The 27936-nt window shown below is 35.6% G+C and overlaps 4 protein-coding genes and 1 pseudogene across 4 annotated transcripts; 2 read left to right on the forward strand and 3 right to left on the reverse strand.

Annotated features, from left to right (window-relative positions):
- The first annotated feature begins 2130 nt into the window (after window positions 1–2130).
- On the forward strand, window positions 2131–6896 carry LOC142608130 (multicopper oxidase LPR1-like). Its single transcript, XM_075779841.1, has 5 exons — window positions 2131–2456; window positions 3990–4342; window positions 4524–5628; window positions 6561–6653; window positions 6753–6896. Exons 1-4 carry the CDS (start codon window positions 2217–2219, stop codon window positions 6612–6614), a joined length of 1752 nt encoding a protein of 583 aa, XP_075635956.1. The 5' UTR covers window positions 2131–2216; the 3' UTR covers window positions 6615–6653; window positions 6753–6896.
- An 8150-nt stretch (window positions 6897–15046) lies between these two features.
- LOC142606571 (uncharacterized) lies at window positions 15047–15639 on the reverse strand. Its single transcript, XM_075777886.1, has 2 exons — window positions 15581–15639; window positions 15047–15479 (listed from the first exon to the last, which is right to left on the reverse strand). Exons 1-2 carry the CDS (start codon window positions 15637–15639, stop codon window positions 15047–15049), a joined length of 492 nt encoding a protein of 163 aa, XP_075634001.1.
- Window positions 15640–16570: 931 nt separating this feature from the next.
- Window positions 16571–18323, reverse strand: LOC142606572 (uncharacterized). The gene is made up of 3 exons (XM_075777887.1): window positions 18111–18323; window positions 17551–17951; window positions 16571–17147 (listed from the first exon to the last, which is right to left on the reverse strand). The coding sequence occupies exons 1-3, from the start codon at window positions 18321–18323 to the stop codon at window positions 16571–16573; spliced, it is 1191 nt and encodes a 396-aa protein (XP_075634002.1).
- Window positions 18324–18347: 24 nt separating this feature from the next.
- Window positions 18348–19909, reverse strand: LOC142606573 (uncharacterized; annotated as a pseudogene).
- A 3087-nt stretch (window positions 19910–22996) lies between these two features.
- LOC142605586 (multicopper oxidase LPR2-like) lies at window positions 22997–27319 on the forward strand. Its single transcript, XM_075777004.1, has 4 exons — window positions 22997–23251; window positions 24618–24970; window positions 25167–26271; window positions 27269–27319. The coding sequence occupies exons 1-4, from the start codon at window positions 22997–22999 to the stop codon at window positions 27317–27319; spliced, it is 1764 nt and encodes a 587-aa protein (XP_075633119.1).
- The last annotated feature ends 617 nt before the right edge of the window (window positions 27320–27936 follow it).

The raw sequence follows: 27936 nt of genomic DNA on the forward strand, positions 1-27936 counted from the left end.
ATTATTTGCCACATGACTTGTTGCTATAGGTCATAGGCGGTGTTAATACCATTGAGTTATCACTGAAACCCTTGATAATTAGTTTCACTAATCAGATATACAGTTTTAGGACCATGGATATTGTTAAATTATTAATGTTAGGCAAAAATTTAGATACAATTCTTTAGATCTCGTGCGTTAAGTTCCCAAATTAGAATAAACCATACAACAATATTAACTAATGTAGTAAAAATAACTTCATGTTTTTTAAAGACAAATTAATTTCAATCATGTGATTCATTCTCCAATGCAACCACATGATAGATTTTAAGTAAAGAACCTAAGTTTTTCCCTTAATATTAAAATTTTAATTTCATATTCATTTGATTTTTATTAACATCCAAGGCCGGCCCTTGATATTTTGGGGCCTTAAGCAAAAACTAAAATGAAGCATTTTTTATATTTATATATTAATTAAATTAATATTATTTAATATATTTATATTATAATATATTTCATTTAAAATATATTTTTTTTGCCTTTTGAGATATAGATTGACTAATTAAATTTTTGTATTTAAGTTCTTCTAACATCTCATTTTCAATCGATAGTACAACTGATCCACTTAATCTTTCTTGAGACATTATTAATCTTAGAAATGATTTTATTAATTTTAATTTTGATAAACTTCTTTCTACAGAAGCAATTGTAACATGTATTGTTAGTAAAATTCTATAAGCAATACATGTATTTGGAAATGAATCTAACATTCTTTTTAATATAATTTAGTATGTCAATTGGAGTATATTCTTTTATTTGTAAAATTTCTTTTAAAACTTTTAACTCTGAAAATGAATCTAAACCATCAATATCATAATAAACATCATGTTTGAAAAAAAATTTCAAGTTTAAGACAGTATTTTTGCAAACTATCATCATCTTGCTGAGAGAGAGAGAGAGGCAAAGAGCAAGAGTGAGAGAGAGAAAAGGTATGAGTAAATTTTGGGGAATTGAGATTTTGATTTGTTTTTATCTGAGACTATTTTGTGGGTAATTTTTTAGACCGGATTTCCATTGTATCCAGTTGATTTTTGATTTGTCTAAAGGTTAATGATAATTTTTTGGGGATAATTGATTTTGTTTAGACTCAAGAATATCATGGGGTATCATTTTTTACAAGAATGTTCCAGATTTTTTGTTCTTTGGTCACAAGGATGTATAAAATTTTTTGGAGTTTCATCTGAAACTATATATATATATATATATATATATATATTTTTTTTTCTACTACACCTTCTATTTCAAAATTTTGAGGTCTCCCCTTCTACTATATATATATATATATATATATATATATATATATATATATATTTTTTTTTTTTTTTTTTTTTCTACTACACCTTCTATTTCAAAATTTTGAGGTCTCCCCTTCTACATGGGACTTTAGGCAATGACCTAATTGGCTTAGTGGAAGGGATGGCTCTGTTAACATCATAGTTGGATTTATTTATTATAATATATTTTACTATTTGATTTGATATAATATTTATTTTTATTTAAAATAATAGTAATGACTAATGAGAAAGATCGAAAAGAAATTATACGTCTAAGATCTGGAGGGGTGTTATTGGAATATGAGTGATGAATTATGTATGGTTCAAGAAATACTGCTAAATATTTAAAATAAAATTATAAATTATGATGTACAGTTTATATACGTACATTAGTCAATAATTTACAGGTAAGTGTACATAGATTTTAATATATTTTCTTAATATCACGTCCAAATAAGTCCAATTTAACATTATTTCTTGAAACTCATATATAATAGAGTAAAAAAATATTCACATGACTTGTGACTATAAAGCAGTCCTTAGAGCTTTAGTTGAAAAATGACTGTTACATACAAGAGAGAGGTGTGCAAATAAGTAAAAAATTACTAGAGGTGAGAAAATATTGTATATATCAAATACATGTATCATTCATCTTACCGTACATGCATGCGTAGCATCGCAGGATTTTTTTTTGATAGAGTAGCAGCCCAGGAATTGAACATGTCTTCAAATAGTATTATCACTATTATTAATTATGGAAAAATAAGGTTACTTTACATTCTCGCCAAGGATTCTTTTCACAAAGCAATATCTAATATCGTCTATCAAACACAAACCCACCTTTATAGTCCCTCAACCTTCCTATACATACCCATATCTTTCTCTCATTCTGTATATGCTTGCATGGAACCAATGATAAAGACCATGGAGAGAGTTTTGCTGCTTGGTTTCTTTTCTTTAGCTCTGTTAGGAGTGTTCACCACATCATCATTAGCCCAAGATACTAGTCCTCTTCTAAATTCATCCAATTTGGAAATGTTTGTGGATGAGCTTCTAGATATGCCCCAAATCCTAGGCTTTGATTCTGTGTATGGTATTCCCAGATCTAAGTCACTGGAGATTGGTATGTACAGTAAAACATGGGTAAGTGGATTTTGCTTTTTCCTTCTAAATACAGTCTTACTGCTTTAAACTTCTTACATGTGTTTTGTATATATAGTTCCTGCTATCTGATTTCGATTACTTAGTCAGTAATTAATGACCTTATCACAACCATCCATATTGCACTTCTAGGTTTTATTGTTAGTTTACCGAAAGAAGGCAAGTGACTAAGTTCTTGCATCTGGAGTAAGTATGCCATGCATGGGATATACATATATTCTCTATCTGAGCATATAAGTCATATATGACTATAAGACTCACATGTGAGAGGGAGGATACTTAAATCTGATGTATGAGATATTTATTACTTGTTTATATTTTAATTTTTTATACATATAAAGACATATATGGTTCCAATTGTGCTGCCCAAATTCTTGCTACATGGGTTTCTTTTTAATGTAATATTGGGGTCCTTCTCATCTCCAATATTCTAGTTCATATTTTGTCTGTTGAGATGGTAGATGGCCCGGGCCCTAATCCTCTTTTGCATCAACAACATATTTCATTCAGCAAAAAAAAAAAAAAAAAAAAAAAGCAGAGTTTTGAAGAGAGAGAGGAAAAAAAAAAAAATACAAATAGTATGCAGAAGCAGAAGCAGAAGCAAAAGCAAATGAATGAAATCCAAATAGGATGTTGGGGTGTTCCTTGTTCATATTAGTGTTCAGGGCTGGAATTACAATCATAGAATGGCTAGACAGTTTTATGTTACAAAGATTTCAACTTCAAGACTTTTGAAACCAAGGAAAATTAATTTTTGCCAATTGGTATTTGTTATAAAAGTTAACCAAAAGGGCTAGTTTTGTGCCTAATAAGGGGAATAAGGAATTGGAACCACTTAGGCCTTAGCTCCTTACGATGCCTTGTACGGTTGCACCCTCGTGTTTGGCTATCAATAGTTTATTTAATTTTCTTAGGTACTTCCGTGGTAAAGATTCTTCGCTAGTTATATACTATTTTTTTTTTCTTGAACTTTTCTTTACATAGCTGATCAATGCCTTATTTAATATTCTTTATTAATAAGATTTTATATAATTAAAGTATCAAAAAGACAAAAATCCCGTTTGTGTAATGATGTCATTACAGCAAAAGACAAGCATGCTGTCCTAGTAGAAGCCTTCCCTAGGTCTTGGTAAATTTAGAAGGAACGTGCTAGTTCAAACTAGTATTTATGCAAATTTTTAGTAACACAATTTATTTAATAATTATTTAATTACTTGTTCGAATGATTTAGGGGGTGTTTGGAAGATAAGTTTAAGTCATATTGTTTAGGTGTTTTTGATATACGTGTGGGTGAAAAAATGTGTAGACCCTACCGGTTTGTGTGTTTAAACTATGAGCAACATTGCTAAAACTAGGCTACCAAACTGGCTGTTAATATACATGAGTGGTTTTATAAGTTGCCTTAATGAGTTAGAGAAAATTTCTTAATCCAGTTTCGAAGAAAATTTTGTCTAATATCAATGTGCGATGCACCCCTAGCAAATTAGTTGTAATTTCATTTAATTTTCTTCACAGAAATTCCACAGAGATCTCCCTCCTACGCCCGTGTATGCCTACGGTGTATCAAAGGAAGCCGCAACTATTCCAGGTCCAACAATCGTGGCCCTTCATGGAATTTACACCAAAGTGACATGGAAAAATTATCTCCCTCCAAAGCACATATTACCTATGGACACAACCATCACAATTGCTGAACCAGCTGACAAGATAGGAATCCCTACGGTAGTCCATCTCCATGGTTCAATCGGAGAACCCGAGAGTGATGGAAACCCAAAATCATGGTTCACTGCTGGATTCAAAGAAAAGGGACCTGCATGGACCAAAGAAACATATAGCTACAACAACAACCAACAACCTGGAAATTTATGGTAATGATGATAATAATTCGATCAAAAGTTTATATTGTTAAGAAATAATAAATCTTCTCACACTGGGTCAATCTCTCCTTAAATAAGTGAGATTTTAAGGGTTCAAACATGAGATCACCATAATAAATTATCTAAAAGGATTAAACAATTACATCAGTTAACCAATATTTTATTGTAACAGGTACCATGATCATGCCATGGGATTGACTAGAGTCAACCTCCTAGCTGGATTGGTTGGGGCCTACCATATCAACCACCCCAAATTGGAGGCCCCACTTGGACTCCCTAGTGGTGCTGAATTTGATCGTACATTGATTGTATTTGATCGCAGCTTTCGTATCGATGGTTCCATATACATGAATTCCACAGGAGATAATCCCTCCATACACCCCCATTGGCAACCAGAATATTTTGGTGATGCTATCATAGTGAATGGCAAAGCTTGGCCACGTATGACAGTACGACGTCGTATGTATCGATTTCGTATTATAAATGCTAGCAACGCTAGATTCTTTCGGTTCTTCTTCACCAACGATCTAGGATTCATCCACGTGGGATCTGATTCGGCTTACCTTGATGAAGCAATGACGACCAATGAGTTTTTACTGGGCCCATCTGAGATTGCTGACGTGGTTGTTGACTTTTCCAAGTCAAAGAATGATAGTGCTATTCTAGCAAATGATGCACCATATCCCTACCCAACTGGGGACCCAGTTGATGAAGAGAATGGCACAGTCATGAAGTTTATCATCTTGACACATCCTGAGAATGACAAATGTCGAACACCTAATAAGTTGATCCAATACCCAGGCCCCAATTTATCTAGTGTGACGCAAACACGATATATAACTATGTACGAGTATGAGAGTTCCACTGGTAACCCAACTCATTTATATTTGAATGGGATATCATTTGAGTCACCAATCACTGAGACACCTAAAGTGGGGGCTACAGAAGTGTGGAATGTGATCAATCTAACGGAGGATAATCACCCATTACACATTCATTTGGCTCTTTTTGTAGCATTGGATCAGACTGAGCTAGTGAATGAGACAGAGTTTAAAAATTGCATAATGAAAATGAACGATGCGATTAAGTGCCAAATAAGCAAGTATGCAATTGGGAAAAGCATAGAGGTGCCAGCTGAGGAGAAAGGGTGGAAGAATGTTTTCAAAATGAGACCTGGATATGTGACAAAGATTTTAGTGAAATTTTCTTACATACATTCAAATGAATCGTATCCATTTGATGCAACTGTGAAGCCAGGCTACGTATACCATTGCCATGTAAGTATTTTCATTCTCTACTTTTTACTATGTTTTCGTTTTGTTTTACTTTTTGTTCAAAGAATGACAATAATTGTAAAAACAAAGTTATAATGGGTCAAGGCTCGGGCCTATTTAACATAAGTGATACAATAAACCTAATTTAGTTTGGTTAATTTTGCACAAAAAAGAAAGAAAGATGAGTATTAACAAGTGTCTTAAGAATAAACGTTAAAAACCACTAAATATTAACTATGAGCTATAATACAAATTAAAAAAAAAAAGTGCACTTACTGAAAATTAATTGCGTAGAACATACAAATTTTTTTTTTTTTTTTGAGAAGCAAAAAAAAAAAAAGTGCACTTTCGTACAAATTAATTTGTTGTGACTGGCTATGATTTTTTAAAAATTAATGTATGTGCAGTTTATTCATTTATTTATTTTTTACTTGTACTCTTTAAGGCTCCTCGTAAGTATTAACACTTAACAAAACTCTTAGAATATTCTCTCCCCCCCCCCCCCCCCCCCCCCAAAAAAAAACCTCTTAGAAGAATGAAAGCCATTTTTCCACCTGGAAATTATTTATATATACCTATGGAGGTCACAAGTTGCAAATGTCAAATGATGAAATGACATCAATGGTAAATCTAATGAGATCCAATAAAAAATATTAAATTAAGAGTTATGAAAATTATAGTGTTGGGTACTCTGTATTGTTACTCTTCATGCATATGATATATTAATGTGCATTTTTTATTTTCATAGCTTATGGTCTTATAGATTTCACGGTTGTGTAAGATTCACACTTTGTGAGAGGAGATGCATATTTTTAATACGCATGGTAGAATTAAGAATAAGAATTGTCAATTTCTCACTTTAATCTGCTAGATAAGACTGGATATGAACCTTGCCATCAATTTTATAGTGAAAAATATTGTCTATTTGCGTACAGATCTTGGATCACGAAGACAACGAGATGATGAGGCCCTTCAAGCTCATCAAATAAGATTGGGCATGAGAAAGATATATGAGGATCCTAAATAAGGTTTGTCACTCTGAGCCTCCCTAGTCTTAATTTTTTTACTTACCTGTTTGATACATTTATGCCTGAAATTTTGAAAATTCTCTCTCTCTCTGAATGCAGGATCTTACTTGTTCTCATGCACAAATTTGAATAATTAATAAAGAATCCCTCATCTTGGAGATTGATTTTAATAATCAAGAAATTAAGAATCCCTCGTCTTAGAAATTGTAGTCTGTATTTGTTGTATCAAAAAAGGAAAATAAAGGAAAACAGTTGTACAATTGATTGGTAAGAATGGAAAACAAGTGTACAATTTATTGTGTTTTACAAAACGTTTAAAATAACTAGCTCAATTGTGGGCATTTCGTTTCAATGTTTAAGTTTTAGATAGACCACTTTACGCAACTTTATGTTGAGGGTTATATACCAAAACAAAAGGACAAGCACCTAAAACCTAAAAACTTTATTTTATCCAACAACAAAAACTAAAATAAAATAAAAGAACAAAAAATTTGAACAATGTTAATATGAAAACCATATAAATTGCAATTATATTTAAGATATACAAATTTGGATAAATTATTTATGTAAATCTTATATGGGATTCATGCCAAGCATGGGCGGAGCTGTTATTGGAATAGGGGGGGGGGCAATGGCCCTCCTAAATTTTTTTAAAAAAAATTTATTATATTAATAGGTACTAATTTTAACAATTTTGTTTAATAAAATTACACTTTGCCCCCCTTAATAATGCCATCAATTCTTTTGAGAGTAATCTTATAGTCAAAAATGTTTTTACAATGTTTTATACAAACTATTGAGATAGCAAATTCTTATTAGTTCGTACACTTGCATCACTTTTTATATATCAATAACCATTCATCACATTAGCAATTTGTAAAAATTTTGTAGTTTTATCATTTTTCACCTTTTAAAGGACATAAAAATTAATAGATTAAATCTAAAACAAAATATACAAACTCAAAAAAATTAGCTCAACAACAAAAATTACCAATATAATAAAACTAAAAAAATTAATTCCAATCAATCTATTTTACCCAGAACAAACTACTTGGCCATTTAAAAAATTTTAAACAAAAATCTTTAGTAGTAAAGCAATAGACTCAAGGGTCGGAGTGGCCGCACACAGCTAGCAGCAAAGTCGCCCCCCTAACTCCAAGTCCTGACTCTGTCCCTGATGCCAAGAGTCTTGTACCTCAACACATCTCTTTCCAATGGAAATGTCTAGGTTTAAATTTCTTCATTATTAAAAAAATAAAAAATAAAAAAGAGGGAAAACAGAGGGATTCGTGTAAAACCTACATGAGCCCCACGTACTAGTGGTCTAACAGGTGACTTGCAAGAAGGTAGGAACTCAAATTGCAAAGAATGATATGTTTCTATTTGTTTGGGAGTGTGTGTGTGTGTATATATATATATATATAATGGGTTATTTGGTATTGTGAGAGACCACGCCCTTGGTACAAACCTTTCAACAGCTTTGGCACATAACCCACACAAATAGGGTAGAGTCATGTTTGTGCCTTTCAAGAGAAAATGGAGGTTCTAATAATGTTGTTCTCCCTTCTTAGTTTTACAATAGAGTTGCTACTTATTTTATTAGAGAAAATAAGAAACGAAAGGAATTGAAAAATATATCTACTTTATTGATGATTTGATATTGAAATCGTACACCTCGTTGATAATAACTAAAGATTACATCACTTTGGTCCTAGATATAATCTAAAACAAAATACAACACTTTGATTCTTAATTAAAATTACAATCTATAGAAATCTCAAATTACTAAGAAGTTGTTCTGAGTTTCCGAGATACTTGGAGTGTTATTGGACTGAAGGTGGAGAGGAGATTTATACTAGATGTATGGGAGTTAGAGTTTAGTCTCCAAGAAATGTGGGACTCCTATAAAATTAGGTTTTCTAAAGAAAAAAAAAATGTTAGAATCAAGGTTAAACTAAGTGGGGAGCAAGCCGAACCAAAAAAGGAAGATAATCTGGAGAATCTGGTCCAAGTGCCGATTGAATATTGGTCCAAATCCTCTTGGATCTTTTTTTTTTTTTTTTTTTGGGTCCGTTTGTTTCATTTTTAATTATGATATGATTTCCTCTTAATTTTGACTTCCTTTTTTGATTTTCTTGACTAAAAATAGACTGGTTATAATTAAGAGATCATAATCACCTGTGGTTGGAATTGGTTCCATATAAGTGCAGTTTACAGTTAAAAAGTGTTTATTTGATATCATTTAATTTTGAGGTCCGATTAATGCTCATGAACTATTGTTTTGATCGTTATGACCTAAATATTTGTTTTAAGAAAAATATTTAGAGATTAAACGGTTAAAATTACAATCTTGTCTTAGAGACATGAGATGCTAATGATATGCAATGCAATACAAGTAAGGTTAAATGGAAGGTGCAAAATGGGGTGTCTATTGGTACATATTCCTTATTTTTAAAACTAACAAAAAATTGTTTTGTGCTGTGTTCTCTAAGCTTGTTTTTAGTGTTTTTCTCCCTACAAAACTTGTTTGGCAATATTTTTCAGTTTTTGACTTTTTGTTTTTCATCCCATCCCATCCTTAAAGAACTTGCATCATTGTTTTTCATCCCATCCCATCCTTAAAGAACTTGCATCAATCCACGCAAAATAGATTACTGTAAAGCTACTTAGCAATAGTAGTCGTACAAATTTGCACGACTATTGTAGCTATGTATATGCAACTTTTATTCATGCTTAGTGTCTCTTAAAGATGAAAGATGAGAGTGGATAGTGGTTGTAATGTGTGAAGAGAGAGAAAAAAAATTGAAAAAATCAAGAAAATTTGATATTTTAATAAAATAGACATAATATGATCTGATGTAAGTGTTTTTGAAAATTGGTCACGCAAAATAGAAAAATTTAGTTTTTATGCTAAAATAGACAAAACATTTTGCACAAGTAGCTGCAAATTAATGCTCCTAATCCACAATCAACATGCTTATATTAAAGCCCATGCCCACCCACAACAGAACCAAATCAACTAAATTCACCCTAATCAACCAAGAGAAGTTATCTTATACGTCCAACATAGACTAACATTTAACATGGAAATCAAACCCACAATCACAGTAAAGGATGAAAAACCCATATTTTTGAGAACAAAAGTTGAAGAGAAAACCCCTTTGGGTTGTTTCAAATATCTATTTTGCACATTATTGTTAGAAATAATTTTCCTACGCGCCTGCACACACATATACATACCCATGCAAAACTTGCATTTTTTATTACAAATTTTGAGAGTAAGGTTAAGTGTGGGTGTAAACCCTAACAAACTCATGCCTACAAAGTCGTGGTCTACCCGCCTTGCACACATCAAGCCATGACAAACTCATACACTCCTAACCATTACTAGGTCACACATTTAAAGTCATTGTCTAGTATTATGCCACATGGGCTTTTTATGCCTTAATAAATGGAAGAGGTTCGAAAGCCTTTAATATATTAATAAATGAAGAATTCATGCATGTAGGAGATGAAGACTTGGCTTACCATGTTCAGGCCTTCTTGTTGGTGATATAGAGTTTATATGGATATATATAGCTAGTGGTCGGAACATGTCCTAATTATTTGCCACATGACTTTTTGTTGTAGGTTGTAGAGGATGTTAGTACCATTAGGCTATCACTAAAATCATCGATAACTAGTTACATTAATCAAACATCAATTTTAAACATATGCATATTGCCAAATTATTAATGTTAGAAAAAAAAATTAAATACAATTTCTTAGGTCTCATGTGTTAAGTTCCCAATTTGACATTCTTGATAACTAGTTTCATTAATCAAACAACAATTTTAAGCACGTGCATATTGTTAAATTATTAATGTTAGGAAACAAAATTTGAATACAATTTCTTAGGTCTCGTGCGTTAAGTTCCCAATTTGACATAAACCATATGACGATATTAATTAATGCAGTAAAAATAGTGTCATCTTTTAAAGACAAATTATTTTCAATCATGTGGTTTATTCACCAATGCAACTACATGGTAGATTTTAAGAATAGAACCCAAGTTTTTTCCTTAATATTAGTATATTATATTTGTAAGGACCAAAAATCATGCACAAGCCCAACAATAATAGCGTTTTATAATTTAAGGCCTAAAACAATGAATTTGTAGAGGGTATCAACAACAAAGTTTACGGCTTTCCGATCCCCCCTCCCTTTTTCTCTCCTCTCCTATTTATACTCTTTGCCCTTACTATCTCAGCCATACACCTCTCATCTACTCAACTCTATTTACTGACACTTGTCCATTCCTTTGTAGTCAGTAATGGAGAAAAGCTTTGGCTCTGTGCTTTGTACTGTTCAGGTCATTTCCATATTAATGCAACGGATAAAGCTGGTACTCCCTATTCAATGCAGCCAGGAAGCTGGGTGCAGAACATTCAATGTAATGTTCATAGTTATCTATCCCAACCCAGATATTTGCAATATACCCCACATCACCAATCTACCTTTCGTACTTTTCCGGACCATCCCACTTCATCCTCGAGCCCTTTACTTTTATTCTCCTCTATTTCTTACGCTTCCCAGTATGTCTTCGGGTCTTTAGGTCTTCGGGTTCTCACAATAGCCCCTTAAAACTTGGGCTATTAATCACGAATTAATAGCCAAGTTTTAACTCCTTGGATGCATTTCTTACGTGCATTTTGCTTTCACACGTATAAACGTCTTTTCGCTGCCTGTGACACGCTCCTGACGCCTCGTAGTCCACGATGTATCATTTATGGTGTCAGGCGGTTCCCTATCTCCGCACGTTCTACGGCTAGATTAATATCGTACGGTTCAGATTGCGCTCTCATTTATGAGTGGGAAAATTACCGCCCCTTTTTTACCCTTATAAAAGCAAACCTTGGGGCTGGCTGAGGTTCATTTTGGCGTTTTGAAGGATTAAAGGAAAAGGACCTCCCGAGGAGCAGTTTTAAGCATTCTTCAAAGGTGTGTCAGTTCTCCTATTGCTTCTCCTTCGTTGTTTATTTTTTCTTTTTCTGTCATAAAGTTTAATGGGTAGAAACGCTAAATTAGTAAAAACGCTAAATTAGTGAAAACGGATGAGGCAAAGGCCGCTTTTAAGGCTCAATATAGGATTCCTGACGATGTAGATATTCAATATTGTGAGGAAGGAGATTGGCTAGTTTTACCCCAACCACCTGAGTCAGTTTTAATTCCCATGATCGCTTTTATCAAAGGCGGAATGGAAATTACCATGGGTAGGGTGACCCGGGATTTTCCTATAAACTATAGACTTACCCCAGCCCAATGTTCTCCCAATGTCCTTAGGATCTTAGGATGTGTAGATGCTCTAAATCGTAAAATAGGGACTAACTTAACTTGGCATGATGTAAACTGGGTGTACAATTGCCAAAAAAGGGAAAAAACCAAATACTACATGAAGTGTAGGGTCCCAACTGTTAGGCTGATCTCTTGCTTGCCTGACTCAAGTAAAGGCATGGACGAGGATTACCTCATCATCTCGGGGAATTGGCATGACAGCTTACACTGCCCTACCCAAGATGGGGTGCTAGGTAGGGTTCCCGAGGACCGACGTGATACTTAGGAATATCAATTGTCTTCTTTTATAATCTAGTATTGATTAACTCTTCCTAACAATTTTTATCCCTCACTGCAGACGACTACCATACCGCTCCAAACAAATCCTTTGTGAACCGTCAGAATCTGAACAGAATTCTCCGGTCGGAAATATTTTTGCACAAGGACGGTCAACTTAGAGTAGCCCACGTCATTCTCGGCTACACTCCTTCCACCAAACGTTTTCAAAGTCCAAAGAACGTAATCCGGGCCAGGGATCTTCATTTAGCTCGAATTGACGTTGCGGTGCCTGACTTCTTACTACTTACACCCCGACCAGCAGGAACACAGGATGCACAACTCCTCGCCCCTCTCGCAGCCAGACTACTTTACTCCCGGGAGCAATCCACTGATCTTGCGGATGAGGAAAAAACTTCAACTTCCGAGCCGAGTTGCCCTAAGGTGACGGATAAAGACTTTGAAGTTTTTATCGTGAAGACACCCCTCACGACTCACAACTTCCTTCAACAAGCAACATGGGCTTCCAAGAGAAAGAACCCGATCTCCTGGATTTGCTACAAGCACATGCCGGCAGTTCTTCTCCTGCTGTGACTGTACCTCCTCATCCCATCACCCCAGCAATGACACGTACCCCTCCCCCCGAGGTCATGGACAAGAAAAGGAAAAGGGGTCAAGGTGGCAAAAATGTCATAGAGATCGAAGAAGGAGAGAACCCTGACCTCCCCTCTAAGGATACTAGGGCGGGAAAAAACCACTCCAAGAAGCCCGCTCATATTGGATCTTCCAAGGAAACTAGTAGCGATCCATCAAGGAAAGCATCTGTTTGGTGCCCCAGCTTTACCTTAAGCTTAGGCAGCCCTGTACTTGATGATGCCAATCTAAGAGATCCGAAAAAAGGGAGCTCAAGTTTGGTGGCTGAGTGTTTGGAAAAGGCCCTATGCCTTCCCGAGGACATGGCTGAACTGCGATCTTTCCGCAAAAGAGAAGTCTTCCTGTCTTTAAAACAAGACTTGGCTAAGGTATCTTTCACAATTCAATATCATCTTAGCTTTATTACTATTGAAAGCGTTAGTCATACTTTTGTAATTGATGTACATTATAGGCTGTCCAGGCTTCGTTCATGGCTGAGGAATGGGTGGATCATTCCTTGGACTTAGCTAGAAAAGCTGAGAACAACGCTGAAGTCGCTGTGAGGGCTCAAAACGAAGCAGAACAGAATCTGAAGGAAACCCTCATTCGACTGGCTGAAGTGGAAAAAGCTCACAAAAACGCAAAATCTGCCTTGCAAAGCTATGAGTCATAAGCAAAAATTGCCCTTGAAGCCCAGAAACAAGCCCTAAACAGACTAGCTCTCACTGTGGTGGAGCTTAAACAGGTGCAAAAGGAGTTAGCATCTAAAGAGCAGGAAAAGGCTAATGCTGAGCAAGCAGCATATGATGCCGGTATGAAGAAAGTTGCTGACAGCCTCACAGCTCAACTCAAAGGTGTTGCCCGTGCATTCTGTCTAGAAGTTTGGGGTCGGGCCTTAGACGCTACCGGAGTATCCACCGAATTTGAGCTTCGAAATCCTAATAGTGTTTATTACCCTTCTGCTTTACAGCTAGCACCTGCTCCTCGCAAACCAACAAGTGACTCCAGTTCCATTCCTCCCTCATCTACAACCACTTCGAACCTAGAACCTTCTTTTGTTCACTCCAAGGGCAAAGAAATAGCCGAGAACCCTTCTCCCAACACCGAATTGGTGAACGAAGAAAATGAAGCTGACCCGAAGGAGATGGGTCAGACAAAAAAGAAGAAGAAAGAGAAGGAACTAGAGAAAAAGAGCACTAAAGAGAAACAAATAAACACTTGTCATATGAGCTCAAGAGTTTGTTAAAAGTTGTTTTAGAATTCGATGCTGTTGTTTTTCTTTGTTGTTGTTGTTTTTTTTTTTTTTTTGTTAAATTGACTTTAAGGAATTAATAGTAGTGTCAATGGTGCATAGTGTTTATTGTCAACATATTGCGATGTTTAAATATTAATTTTTTGCTTTTGGTCACTACCAATTACAATTCTTTACTACTAAAACAATAATTTTTCATATACACATAAAACACAACACGATCATCAACTTTACAACTCAAGCCAGAATAATACCTATGGTACACCTTTTTGTTACCTTGGCACTTGAAATGCCTTATGTATAGTGTTAATTTCACCTAATCTTATGGCCCGAGAAGCCGACTAAGGACTAAGCTTAGTTCCAGATTTTTTTTTTAAACGGTGTTAATTTTTTAAAACTTGTGACTCAAGGAGCCAAACAAGAACTAAGATCAATTTAACACTTGGCTTTCCTTAGGGTGTTAATTTTTCTTAGACTTATGGCCTGAGGAGGCGAACAAGAGCTAAGATCAGTTTAACACTTGGATTTTCCTTAGGGTGTTAATTTTTCTTAGACTTGTGGCCTAAGGAGGCGAACAAGAGCTAAGATCAGTTTAACACTTGGATTTTCCTTAGGGTGTTAATTTTTCTTAGACTTGTGGCCCGAGGAGCCGGATAAGAGCTAAGATCAGTTTAACACTTGGATTTTCCTTAGGGTGTTAATTTTTCTTAGACTTGTGGCCCGAGGAGTCGGACAAGAGCTAAGATCAGTTTAACACTTGAATTTTCCTTAGGGTTTTAATTTTTCTTAGACTTGTGGCCCGATGAGCCGGATAAGAGCTAAGATCAGTTTAACACTTGGATATAAATTATTCCAATAAAGAAGCACAAACTAATAAAACAAAACAGGCTTACAACTTATACAAAAGAAGGCTCTTCCTTTAATAGTAATAACGTCGTAAGTTGTTTACATTCCAGGGGCGAAGAACTACTTTTCCATCTAAATCTTTTAAACGATAGGCCCCCACACCTGCTACAGACATAATTCTATATGGTCCTTCCCAATTAGGCCCTAACTTACCCCAGGCAGGATTTTTTGCTGTCCCCACCACTTTTCTCAAAACCAAATCTCCTGGTACTAAAGGTCTCGACTTCACTCCTTTATCATACGTTTGCTTGAGTTTCTGTTGGTAGCTGCCTATCTTCACACTGGCTACTTCTCTTCTTTCTTCAATAGTATTCAAACTATCACATAGCATGTCATGATTGCTCTCAACATTATACAGATCAGATCTCAAGGTGGGAAAGCCTGACTCCAATGGGATTACCGCCTCTAGTCCATATGTCATTGAAAAGGGTGTCTCACCTGTTGACCTTCAAGGGGTAGTATGCTAAGTCCACAACACATGAGGCAACTCCTCTACCCATCTTCCTTTAGCATCGTCTAATCGCTTCTTTAACCCCGCCAAAATGACCTTATTTGTAGCCTCAGCTTGACCATTTCCTTGAGGGTAGGCCGGTGTTGAATATCCATTCCTTATTCCTAGATCCCTACAATACCTACGAAAAGCCTTGCTGTCAAACTGAAGTCCATTGTTAGAAATCAAAGTATGCGGGACTCCAAAGCGAGTTACAATATTCTTCTAAATAAACTTCTTGGCGTCTGCATCCCTGATATTAGCTAATGGTTCGGCTTCCACCCACTTAGTAAAATAATCTGTGCCGACAAGGAGCCATCTTCTATTACCAATTGCCCGAGAAAAAAGTCCGACGATATTCAAGCCCCACTTAGCAAAAGGCCATGGGCTAGATAATAGATTTAAGACTCTCCCTAGTTGATGAATGTTTGGTGCAAACCTTTGACATTGGTCACACTTCCTTGCATACTCCTGGGAGGCCTTTTGCATATTGGGCCACCAATACCCTTGAGTCATGGCCCTGTGGGCTAACGATCTTCCCCTAGTATGACTTCCACATATTCCATCATGCAACTCTTCCAATAAAGGCTCAACAGCTTCAGGATGCACGCAGAGCAGATATGGCTCCGAGTAGGAACGTTTATACAACTTATGCTCCCCAGAAAGCCAGTAACGGGGGGCACTTCTCCATACCTTCTCTGCTTCCACTTTGTCCTTGGGTAACATACCATGTTTTAAGAAGGTCACAATCGGATCCATCCAGCTTGGGCCAACGTGAATGCTGTGAACCCCAACTGCTGGGATGCCAGTCAGACTAGAAGTCATCAAATCCTCTACCATTACCGTCCGCGGTAACTTCGAGCCTAAGGATGTGGCTAACATGGCCAACGAATCGGCATGAGCATTCTACCCTCTTGGAATTTGTCTTACTTTGAAACTTTTAAACGTGCCTAACACCTCTTTGACTCGGTCGAGATATTTTTTCATTCTTTCATCTCTTGCCTCAAATTCTCCATTAACTTGCCCGACGACTAATCTGGAATCACATTAGAGTTCAACTATTTCTCCTCCCAAATGCCTAACCATTTGAGCGCCTGCCAAGAGAGCTTCATACTTGGCCTCATTATTAGTGGCTACAAACCTTAGCCGTAATGACTTTTCCATGACTAATTTCTCAGGGGTGATCAACACAATTCCAATCCCTGCTCCCTTTCGATTACATGCCCCATCCATATAAACTTCCCAAAGAAGGACACTCCTAAGCCCAATAGACATCACGACTAGCATAACATCTTCCTGCCTAATGCCACCCTCCGTAAATTCAGCCACGAAATCGGCAAGAACCTGTCCTTTAATAGCTGTCCGGGACATATACTTAACATCATAAGCTCCAAGCCTAGTTCCCCACTTAGCCACGTGACTAGTGTAATCTGACTTCCTCATGATAGCTTGCAAAGGAAATTGGGTAAGTACCACTATCGTATGGGCTTGAAAATAATGGGGAAGCTTCCTTGTTGCATGTACGATGGCTAGAAGAGCCTTTTCCAAAGGTAAATATCGCCTCTCGGCCTCTTGCAAAGATTTACTAATGTAATACACCGGTTTTTTGAATTCCACCATCATTCTGTATTAGGACAAGACTTACAGCATAATCTGTAACTGCCAAATAGGCATACAACACCTCTTCCTTCTCCGGCCGTGATAGTATTGGCGGATTCGCCAAATATTGCTTCAAATCCTCAAAAGCCAAATTACACTCATACGTCCACTGGAAATCTCGCCATTTATGCAAAAGGTGATAAAAGGGTCGACACTTGTCCGCAGATCGCGAGATAAACCAATTCAATGCTGCAAACATTCCAGTCAGCTTCTGTACCTCCTTAGGATTCCGAGGAGGATGCAACCCCAAGATAGCCTTAATCTAGTCAGGATTAACTTCAATTCCCTGGTGCGTTATCATATACCCAAGAAACTTTCCCGAACTTACTCCAAAAGAATACTTGGAAGCATTCAAACGCGATTTATACCTCCTAAAGACTGAGAAGGTTTCTTGCAAGTCCCTCAAATGGTCCCCTACTTTCTTACTTTTAATTACCATGTCATCGATATATGCTTCCATATTATGCCCCAACTGTAATTCAAACATTCTAGTCACCATTCTTTGATAAGTGGAGCCTACATTCTTAAGACCAAAATGCATTACTCGATAATGGTAATTGCCATTAGGAGCATGAAAAGCTGTCTTCTCCTGATCACTCAATGACATAGGTATCTGATGATAACCTTGAAAAGCATCTAGGAAACTCATCCGGGGATGCCCAACAGTTGCATCCACCAATTGATCAATTCTCGGAATAGGGAAAGGGTCCTTTGGACATGCCTTATTCAGATCAGTGAAATCGACACAAACTCTCCACTTTCCGTTCTTCTTTTTAACCACAACAGTGTTAGCAAGCCACTCAGGATAAAAGATTTCATTGATTGCCCCCGCTTACTTTAACTTATTAACCTCCTCTTTTACTGCCTCGGCATGCTCTTAGGATGCACGCCGAGGAGGCTGCTTACGGGGCACTGCGTCGAGACTAACATTCAAATGGTGACAAATGAATTCTGGATCAATTACTAGGACATCATAGGTCGTCCATGCAAAAACATCAATGTTATCCTTTAAGAACTTAACTAATTCCTCCTTTTCCGATACTAGTAATTGGGATTCCACCTGAAAATATCTCTCCTTACTCTCTCCTATAAATATCTTGTCCAGCTCTTCAGCAGAACCTCCATCCCCATCGATACCCATCCCCCGAGCAGGTTTCTTTAATTGCTATAAAGCTTTCGGAGTTGCCCCCGTTGCTGAACCTTGCCCTGTTCTAACACTTGCAGACATCAGGCATTGCCTGACTACCGACTGACTGCCGTGTAATATTCCCACCTTTCCTTGGATAGGATATTTCACCATTACATGCAAAGTTGAAGAAACTGCCCCCATTGCATGGAGCCAGGGCCTAGCCAAAATGGCTGTGTAAGGTGAATACGCCCTGACTACTATGAAGTTAACCTGGACTTCTGCATCCTCAACCTGTACAGGCAGCCTAATCATCCCCCGCGGAATCACCGGTTTCCCATCAAAGCATACTAACAGAGAATCGTACTTTTCCAAATCCTCATCTTTCAACTTTAAACCATTAAACAAGTCGGGATACATAATTTCTGCACCACTTCCATCATCCACCAAGACTCGTTTTACGTCATATCCTCCGATACGAATAGTTACTACCAATGCATCATCATAGGGTTGACATGTCCCCTCCTTATCTTCCTCAGAAAAACCAAACACTGGCGTTGCCGAGAACCTCATTTTTTTAGCCAGTTGATTGCTTCCCTCCATGACTTCATTCCCAAAACTACTATGCACGGACATGATTCGAGAAGGATCCTCGGCTCCTCTTCTCGGCTGTGCCAAAATGATGTTAATGGTGCCTAATGCTGGCCGAGGAATATTTCCACGATACATTCTCGTACCTTGATGTCCAACTTGTCCGCCTGGCCTAGACAAGAAATGATTGAGCTTTCCCACCTTGGCTAATTGGTTCAAATGGTCACGCAACGTCCGACCATCTTGTTAGGTTGTCTAAAGTATGGTTCGTCTCGTATTTTCTCCAATATTTGATGTATATGTTCCTTGAACAATGAATTAATCAAAGGAGTTTCAGCTGGCAATGGACGACTTGGAAAATCTTGCCTAGGCCGACTGCCTTGATACCCCATTCCCCGAAGATTTTTCTTCTCCGGATATAGCTTTGCTTTACCTTTGCTTTGAATCTGGTCCTCCTCAACCCGTTTATACTTGTCTATACGATCCATAAGCTGGCGCATGTCTACAACTGCCTTCATTGTCCAGGACTTCCTCAATCCGTGCTCCGTAGGGAGCCCCACCTTAAAAGTTCTTACAGCCACATTTTCAACATCTCCGTCAATTTCATTATACATTTTCCAATACCGGTCGGAATAAGTTTTGAGCGTTTCTCCTTCCCTCATTGCCATAGATAGTAATGCATCCAAGGGTTTTGGGACCCTACTACATGTTATGAACCGAGCCCCGAATGCTCTAGTCAATTCTTCAAAGGACTTTAGGGAACCTTCCACCAAAGCATCAAACCATCGCATGACCACTGGTCCCAAACTGGAAGGAAAAACTTTACACATCAACGCTTCATTATTCGAATAAACTGCGATCTTTTGATTAAAATGACTGACGTGTTCTACAGGATCAATCCTGCCATTATAAATGGTAAATATAGGTTGAGAAAATCTGTGGGGGAGTTTTGCCTTATTTATCTGGGCCACGAAAGGGGATTTAGAGATTTACCTCAAGGCTTTACCCATTGCATCATTCCCCTCACCTTGGTATGACCCATTCTCATCTCGCGTCTCCTCCCTCTTTGCCCGGGCACCAGAAGAAGTAATCAAATGGGACTCATTGCGAAGAGACTCAGATGTTTGATGATCATTTCCTCCTCATTTTTCCTCAGAGCTATCACTGGACGAGTAAGACAAGCTCCTCCTACCACGCTTTTTGCGATCTAAACGTTTGCGCATATAATCTATCTCTGATTGCATTTGCTGCAACACATCATCACAAGACATTTGCCTCTCAGTCTGTGATCGTCATCCAGCCACTTGATCACTACGATACGATTCCACCACCACACTTGGGGTGTGTTTCTTTCCATCTCTGCGTTGCATGTTTATAGCTGGGTTTCCCCTTTGGGAACCTACTGATTCTTCCCTTTCCTGATTCGCCTCCGCCATTCACCTTCAAATCAGAACGTCCTACTTTATTGTTCCCACAGACGGCGCCAATTGTAAGGACCAAAAATCATGCACAAGCCCAACAATAATAGCGTTTTATAATTCAAGGCCCAAAATAATGAATTTGTAGAGAGGGTATCAACAACAAAGTTTATGGCGTTCCGATCCCCCCTCCCTTTTTCTCTCATCTCTTATTTATACTTCTTGCCCTTACTATCTTAGCCATACACCTCTCATCTACTCAACCCCATTTACTGACATTTGTTCATTCTCTTGTAGTCGGTAATTGAGAAAAGCTTTGGCTCTGTGATTTGTACTGTTCAGGTCATTTTCACATTAATGCAACGGATAAAGATGGTACCCCCTATTCAATGCAGCCAGAAAACTGGGTGCAGAACATTCAATGCAATGTTCATAGTTATCTATCCCAACCCAGATATTTGCAATATACCCCACATCACCAATCTACCTTTCGTACTTTTCCGGACCATCCCACTTCATTCTCGGGTCCTTGACTTTTATTCTCCTCTATTCCTTACGCTTCCCAGTATGTCTTCGGGTCTTTAGGTCTTTGGGTCCTAGGGTCCTCACAATATTAATTAAAATTTTAATTTCATATTCATTTGATTTTTATTAACATCATAATTGGATTTATTTATTGTAATATTTTTTACTATTTGATTTTATATAATATTTGATTTTTATTTAAAACAATAGTAATGAGAAAGAAAAGAAATTATACGTCTAAGATCTGGAGGGGAATTATTGGAATATGTGTGATGTATAATTCAAGAAATACTGCTAAATATTTAAAATAAAATTATGAATTATGATGTATGGTTTATATATGTACATTATTCAATTATTTACGAGCACGCTTAAATTACATAGATTCAAAATGATTGCATATATTTTATTAATATCATGTCCAAATAAGTCCAAGTAAACACTATTTCTTGAAAGTTGAAACTAATATTGTAGAGTACAAAATATGTAAGGCAATGGCTGATCTTCAAGGCTGGGATTTGATTTAAGAATTGTCTGCAATTAACAAGAATTGATGCAAAGTCAGCAGATGAGCTATCATTGTTAGAAGATAAATTAACAATTGCTTTAGCATCAACATCTAATTCAACCGCAAGTAGCCCAAGAGACTCTTTAGGGTCTTTTTGTAATAGACTATATTTGGACTGTTGTTTAATATATTTCCCTTTTACCATATCCATGTATATGTGTGTGGTGTGTGTGTTCCATGACTTATGTTGTGATTATAAAGCAGTCCTTTTAACAAGATCTTTAAATGAAAATTGACTCTTACATACAGGAGAGTAGAGATGTGCAAATAATTAAAACTATGATAAAATTTAAAAGTTAAAAATTTAGTTACAAAACTAGTTGTAACTTAATATTACAATTTTACTTAAGATCTTTTTATTGGGGGTGAATTTTGACAAATTTACCATTGAATTACATTTTCTTTTTATATCTTTCATGTTTGCAAATTTTTTTAAAAAATTAAAAATCAATAGTTATGTTATCAATAATATTTTTAAATTGCAAGTTTTTGTAATTTAAAATTATGCATGAAACATTATCTTATAGTAAATAATATTTGATTGACACAAAATTTGACATGTGTATTAATAGCGTAGAGAACATGCAATTCAGCAGTTAAATTTTCGAAATATGTAGTAATGTTAATGATATTAAGTAAGATAGTAGCCAAGGATTACAACCAATTTTGTAGTTAAATTTTGTCTAATTCAAAAAAAAAAAATTACACATAAGATATATGTATCATTTATCTCACAATAGATTAAATGAGAAATAACATTTGTATTACAAAAGTGAAATCATTTAGGTTACAACCAATTTTGTAGTTAAATTTTTTCCAATAATAAAAAAAATTCATACATAAGATATATGTATCATTCATCTCACAATAGATTAAATGAGAAAAAACATTTGTGTTACAAAAGTGAAAATCATGCATGCATACTTAGGGTATGTTTGGTAATTATTTTTTCCTCTTATTTTATGTTTCAAAAAACAATTTGCTATTTTTGAGACTAAATAACTTGTTTGGCAACTCAAAATAATGGAAAGAAAACAAAAATTATTCTCAAAATTCAATTTGTGAAAGAAACTGAAAATACGTAAAAGATTGTTTTCAGTTTCTAATTTTCGAAAGTCAATGAAAAAATGCATTTAATTTAATGAATCTATTTTATTTAATGAGTTAGCATTAGAGTTCAAATCCTAGTAACAATATATTATAGTATTTTTTTTTTCAAAAAACTATCTTTTTAATTTCAACTAACCAAACATGTTTTTAATTTCAAAAATACAAGAAAATTATTTTTTCATTACATTTCTAAAAATAAGTTTTTGAAAAAAAAAAATAAAAATTGTTACCAAGCAAAACCTTAGCAGCGCAGGAATTTTTTTTTTTTGTTTTTGTTTTTGCAGGGTAGCAGCGCAGGAATTGAACGTCTTTAAATAGTATTATTACTTTTATTATGGAAAAATAAGGTTACTTTACGTTCTCGCCAAGGATCCTTTTCACAAAGCAATATCTAATATCGTCTATCAAACACAAACCCCACTTGTATAGTCCCTCTCCCTTCCAATAAATACCCACATCTTTCTCTCATTCTGTATATGCTTAATGCTTGCATGCAACCAATGATAAAGACCATGGAGAGAGTTTTGCTGCTTGGTTTCTTTTCTTTAGTTTTGTTAGGAGTGTTCACCACATCAGCATTAGCCCAAGATACTAGTCCTCTTCTAAATTCATCCAAGTTGGAAATGTTTGTGGATGAGTTTCTAGATATGCCCAAAATCCTAGGCTTTGATTCTGTGTATGGTGTTCCCAGATCTAAGTCACTGGAGATTGGCATGTACAGTAAAACATGGGTAAGTGGATTTTGTTTTTTCTTTCTAAATACAATCTTATTGCTCAACACTTCTCACATGTGTTTTGTAGATATAGTTCCTGCTATCTGATTTTCGATTACTTAGTCAGTAATTAATGACCTTGCCACAATCATTTATATTGCACTTCTAGGTTTTATTGTTAGTTCACCGAAAGAAGGTAAGTGACTAAGTTCTTGCCTATGGAGTAAGAATACCATGCATGGGATATACGTATATTCTCTCTCAGAGCATGTAAGTCTTATATAATTGTGAGACTCACATACTGTATGAGAAAGGATACTTAAATCCGATATATGAGATATTTATTATTTGTTTACCTTTAAATTTTTTATATATATAAATGTGGTTTCCGATTGTGTTGTCCATATTCTTGTACACATGTTTCTTTTTATTATAATATTGGGGTGTCCAATATTCTAGTTCATGTTTTGTCTGTTGAGATGGAAGATTGTCTAGGCCCTAATCCTCTTCTGCATCAATAACATATTTCATTCAGCCAAAAGAAAAAAGAAAAAAAAAACAGGGTTTTGAGGAGAGAGAGAGGGGGAAAAAATAGTATGCAGAAGCAGAAGCAGAAGCAAATGAATGGAATTTCAATAAAATGTTGGGGTGTTCCTTGTTCATATTAGTGTTCAGGGCTGGAATCAGAATCCAAGAATGGCTATACAATTTTACGAAACAAAGATTTCAACTTCAAGACTTTTGAAACCAAGGAAAATTAATTTTTGCCAATTGGTACTTTTTATAAATGTTAACCAAAATGGCTAGTTGTGCCGAATAATAAGGGGATTAAGGAATTGGAACCACTTAGGCCTTTAGATCCTTACGATGCCTTGAACGGTTGCACCCTCGTGCTTTCGCTATCAATAGTTCGCTTGACATATATATAATCTAGTTATATACTTTTTTTTTTCTTGAACTTTATATATCTAGTCTTTACATAGCTGATCAATGCCTTATTTAATATTCTTTATTAATAAGATTTTACATAATTAAAGTATCAAACACCCCGTTTGTCTAATCATCATGTCATTACCGCAAAAGACAAGCATGATGTCCTAGTAGAAGCCTTCACTCGGTCTTGGTAAATTTAGAAGGACAAAATTTTCCTTAAACTCACTACGAGCTAGTTCAAACTAGAATATATGTAAATTTTTAGTCATATGAGTTATTTAATAATCATATAACTTGTTCAAATGATTTAATATATATGAGTGGTTTTATAAGTCGCCTTGATGGGTTAGAAAAAATTTCTTTAATCCTATTTTGAAGTAAATTGTCTAATATCAAATGTGCGATGCACCAATAGCAAATTAGTTGTAATTTCATTTGATTTTCTTCACAGAAATTCCACAGAGATATCCCTCCTACACCTGTGTATGCCTTTGGTGTATCTAAGGAAGCCGCAACTATTCCAGGTCCAACAATCATGGCCCTTCATGGAATTGACACCAATGTGACATGGAAAAATTATCTCCCTCCAACGCACATATTGCCTTGGGACACATCCATCACAATTGCTGAACCTGCTGACAAGATAGGAATCCCTACAGTAGTCCATCTCCATGGTGGAATCGGAGAGCCCGAGAGTGATGGAAACCCAAACTCATGGTTCACTGCTGGATTCAAAGAAAAGGGATATGCATGGACCAAACAAACATATAGCTACAACAACAACCAACAACCTGGAAATTTATGGTAAATGATGATAATAATTATCTCAAAAGCTTAAATTATTAAGAAATAATGGTTCTTCTCATGGTAAATCGATCTCTCCCTTTATATGTGAGATTTTAAGGGTTTAGACACAAGGTCACCATAATAAATTATCTGAAATGTTAAATATTTAAATAATGACGAATTTAATCATTTAACCAATATTTAATTGTAATAGGTACCATGATCATGCCATGGGATTGACTAGACTCAACCTCTTAGCTGGATTGGCTGGGGCCTACCATATCAACCACCCCAAATTGGAGGGCCCACTTGGACTCCCTAGTGGTGCTGAATTTGATCGTACATTGATTGTATTTGATCGTAGCTTTCGTATCGATGGTTCCATATACGTGAATTCCACGGGAGATAATCCTTCCATGCACCCCCATTGGCGACCAGAATATTTTGGTGATGCTATCATAGTGAACGGAAAAGCTTGGCCACGTATAATAGTACGACGTCGTATGTACCGATTTCGTATTATAAATGCTAGCAGTGCTAGATTCTTTCGGTTCTTTTTCACCAATGGTCTAGGATTCATCCATGTGGGATCTGATTCAGCTTACCTTAACGAAGCTGTGACAACCAATGGGTTTTTACTATGCCCATCTGAAATTGCTGACGTGGTTGTTGATTTTTCCAAGTCCAAGAATGATAGTGCTATTCTAGCAAATGATGCACCGTATCCCTACCCAACTGGGAACCCAGTTGATGAAGCTAATGGTACAATCATGAAATTTATCATATTGACACGTACTGAGAATGAACCGGGGCAGACACCCAATAAGTTGATCCAATACCCAGGCCCTAATTTATCTAGTGTGACGCAGACACGATATATAACTATGTATGAGTACAACAGTGCCACTAATCAACCAACTCATTTATATTTGAATGGAATATCATTTGAGGCGCCAATCACTGAGACACCTAAAGTGGGGGCTACAGAAGTTTGGTATGTGATCAATCTAACGGGGGATAATCATCCTTTACACATCCATTTGGCTCTTTTTGTAGTGTTGGATCAAACTGCGCTAGTGAATGAGACAGAGTTTAAAAATTGCATGATGAAAATGAATGATGCGATTAAGTGCCAAATAAGCAAGTATGCAATTGGGAAAAGCATAGAGGTGCCAGCTGAGGAGAAAGGGTGGAAGAATGTTTTCAAAATGAGACCTGGATTTGTGACAAAGATTTTAGTGAAATTTTCTTACATACATTCAAATGAATCGTATATGTTCGATGCAACTGCGAAGCCAGGCTACTTATACCATTGCCATGTAAGTATTTTCATTCTCTACTTTTTACTATGTTTTCATTTTGTTTTATTTTTTGTTCAAAGAATGACAATAATTGTAGAAACAAAGTTATAATGGGTCACTAATATTATTATTTTTGTGTGTGTTTTAATAAGTACTACTGTTTACTTTTAAAAAAAAAGTTATGATGGGTCAAGGCTCGGGCCTATTTAACATAAGTGATACAATAAACCTAATTTTGTTTAGTAGAAAAAGTAAACTAAAATAAAAATAAATTGCAAAAAAAAAAAGAGATGAGTATTAACAAGTGTCTTAAGAATAAACATTAAAAACCACTAAGTATTAACTATGAGTTATAATACAAACTTCCTTCTTTTTTTTTTTTTGAGAAAGCTATAATAAAAACTTAAAAATAAAAAAATGTGCGCTTACTGAAAATTAATTGCATAGAGCATACAAATTAATTTGCTGTGACTAGCTATGATTTTTTTTTAAATGAATGTATTTACAATTTATTTATTTATTTACCTGTACTCCTTAAGGCTCCTCGTAAGTGTTAATATTTAACAAAACTCTTAGAGTATACTCAAAAAAAAAAAAAAAAAAAACTCTTAGAAGAATTAAAGCCATTTTTCCACCTGGAATTGATGAACCTCACTCTTGAATATCACCTGCAAATTTTATATATATATATAGTTATATAGTTATATAAACATATTAAATTAAGTGTTATGAAAATTATTGTGTTTGTACTGTATTGTTACTCTTCATGCATATAATATATTAATGTGCATTTTTTTTTTCATAGCTTATGGTCTTAGGGATTTCATGGTTGTGTAAGATTCACGGTTTGTAAGAGGAGATGCATTTTTTAATATGCATGATAGAATTACGAATAAAAATTGTCATTTTCTCACTTTAACCTGCTACATAGGACTGGATATGAATCTTGCCATCAATTTTATAGTGAAAAATAGTGTCTATTGACGTGCTCTAATTTGCTCCTTAACGCATACAGATCTTGGATCACGAAGACAACGAGATGATGCGGCCCTACAAGCTCATCTAATAAGATTGGAGAAAGATATATGAGGATCCTAAATAAGGTTTGTCACTCTGAGCCTCCCTAGTCTTTTTTAATTTATCAGTTTGATACATATATGCCTGAAATTTTGAAAATTCATGAATGCCAGATCTAACTTATTCTCATGCACAAATTTGAATAATTGAGAAAGAATCCCTCATCTTGGAGATTGATTTTAATTGTCAAGAAATTAAGAATCCCTCGTCTTAGAAATTGTAGTACTAGTATTTGCTGTATTTGTTGTATCTAAAAAGGGAAATAAAGGAAAACAATTGTACAATTGATGGGTAAGAATGGAAAACAAGTGTACAATTTATTGTGTTTTACAAAACGTTTAAAATAACTAGCTCAATTGTGGGCATTTGGTTTCAATGTTTAAGTTTTAGATAGACCAATTTACGCAGGATTATGTTGAGCGGTATGTACCAAAATAAAAGGACAAGCACCTAAAACCTAAAATATTTATTTTATCCGATAACAAAAAATTTGAACAACATTAACATGAAAACCATAAAAATTGCAATTATATTTAAGATACACTAATTTGGATAATTTATTTATGTAAATTTTATAAATGGGATTCATGCCAAGAGTTTTGTATC

The sequence above is a fragment of the Castanea sativa genome, chromosome 8 (genome assembly GCF_040712315.1).
Source record: "Castanea sativa cultivar Marrone di Chiusa Pesio chromosome 8, ASM4071231v1".
In the NCBI taxonomy this organism is placed as follows: domain Eukaryota; kingdom Viridiplantae; phylum Streptophyta; class Magnoliopsida; order Fagales; family Fagaceae; genus Castanea; species Castanea sativa.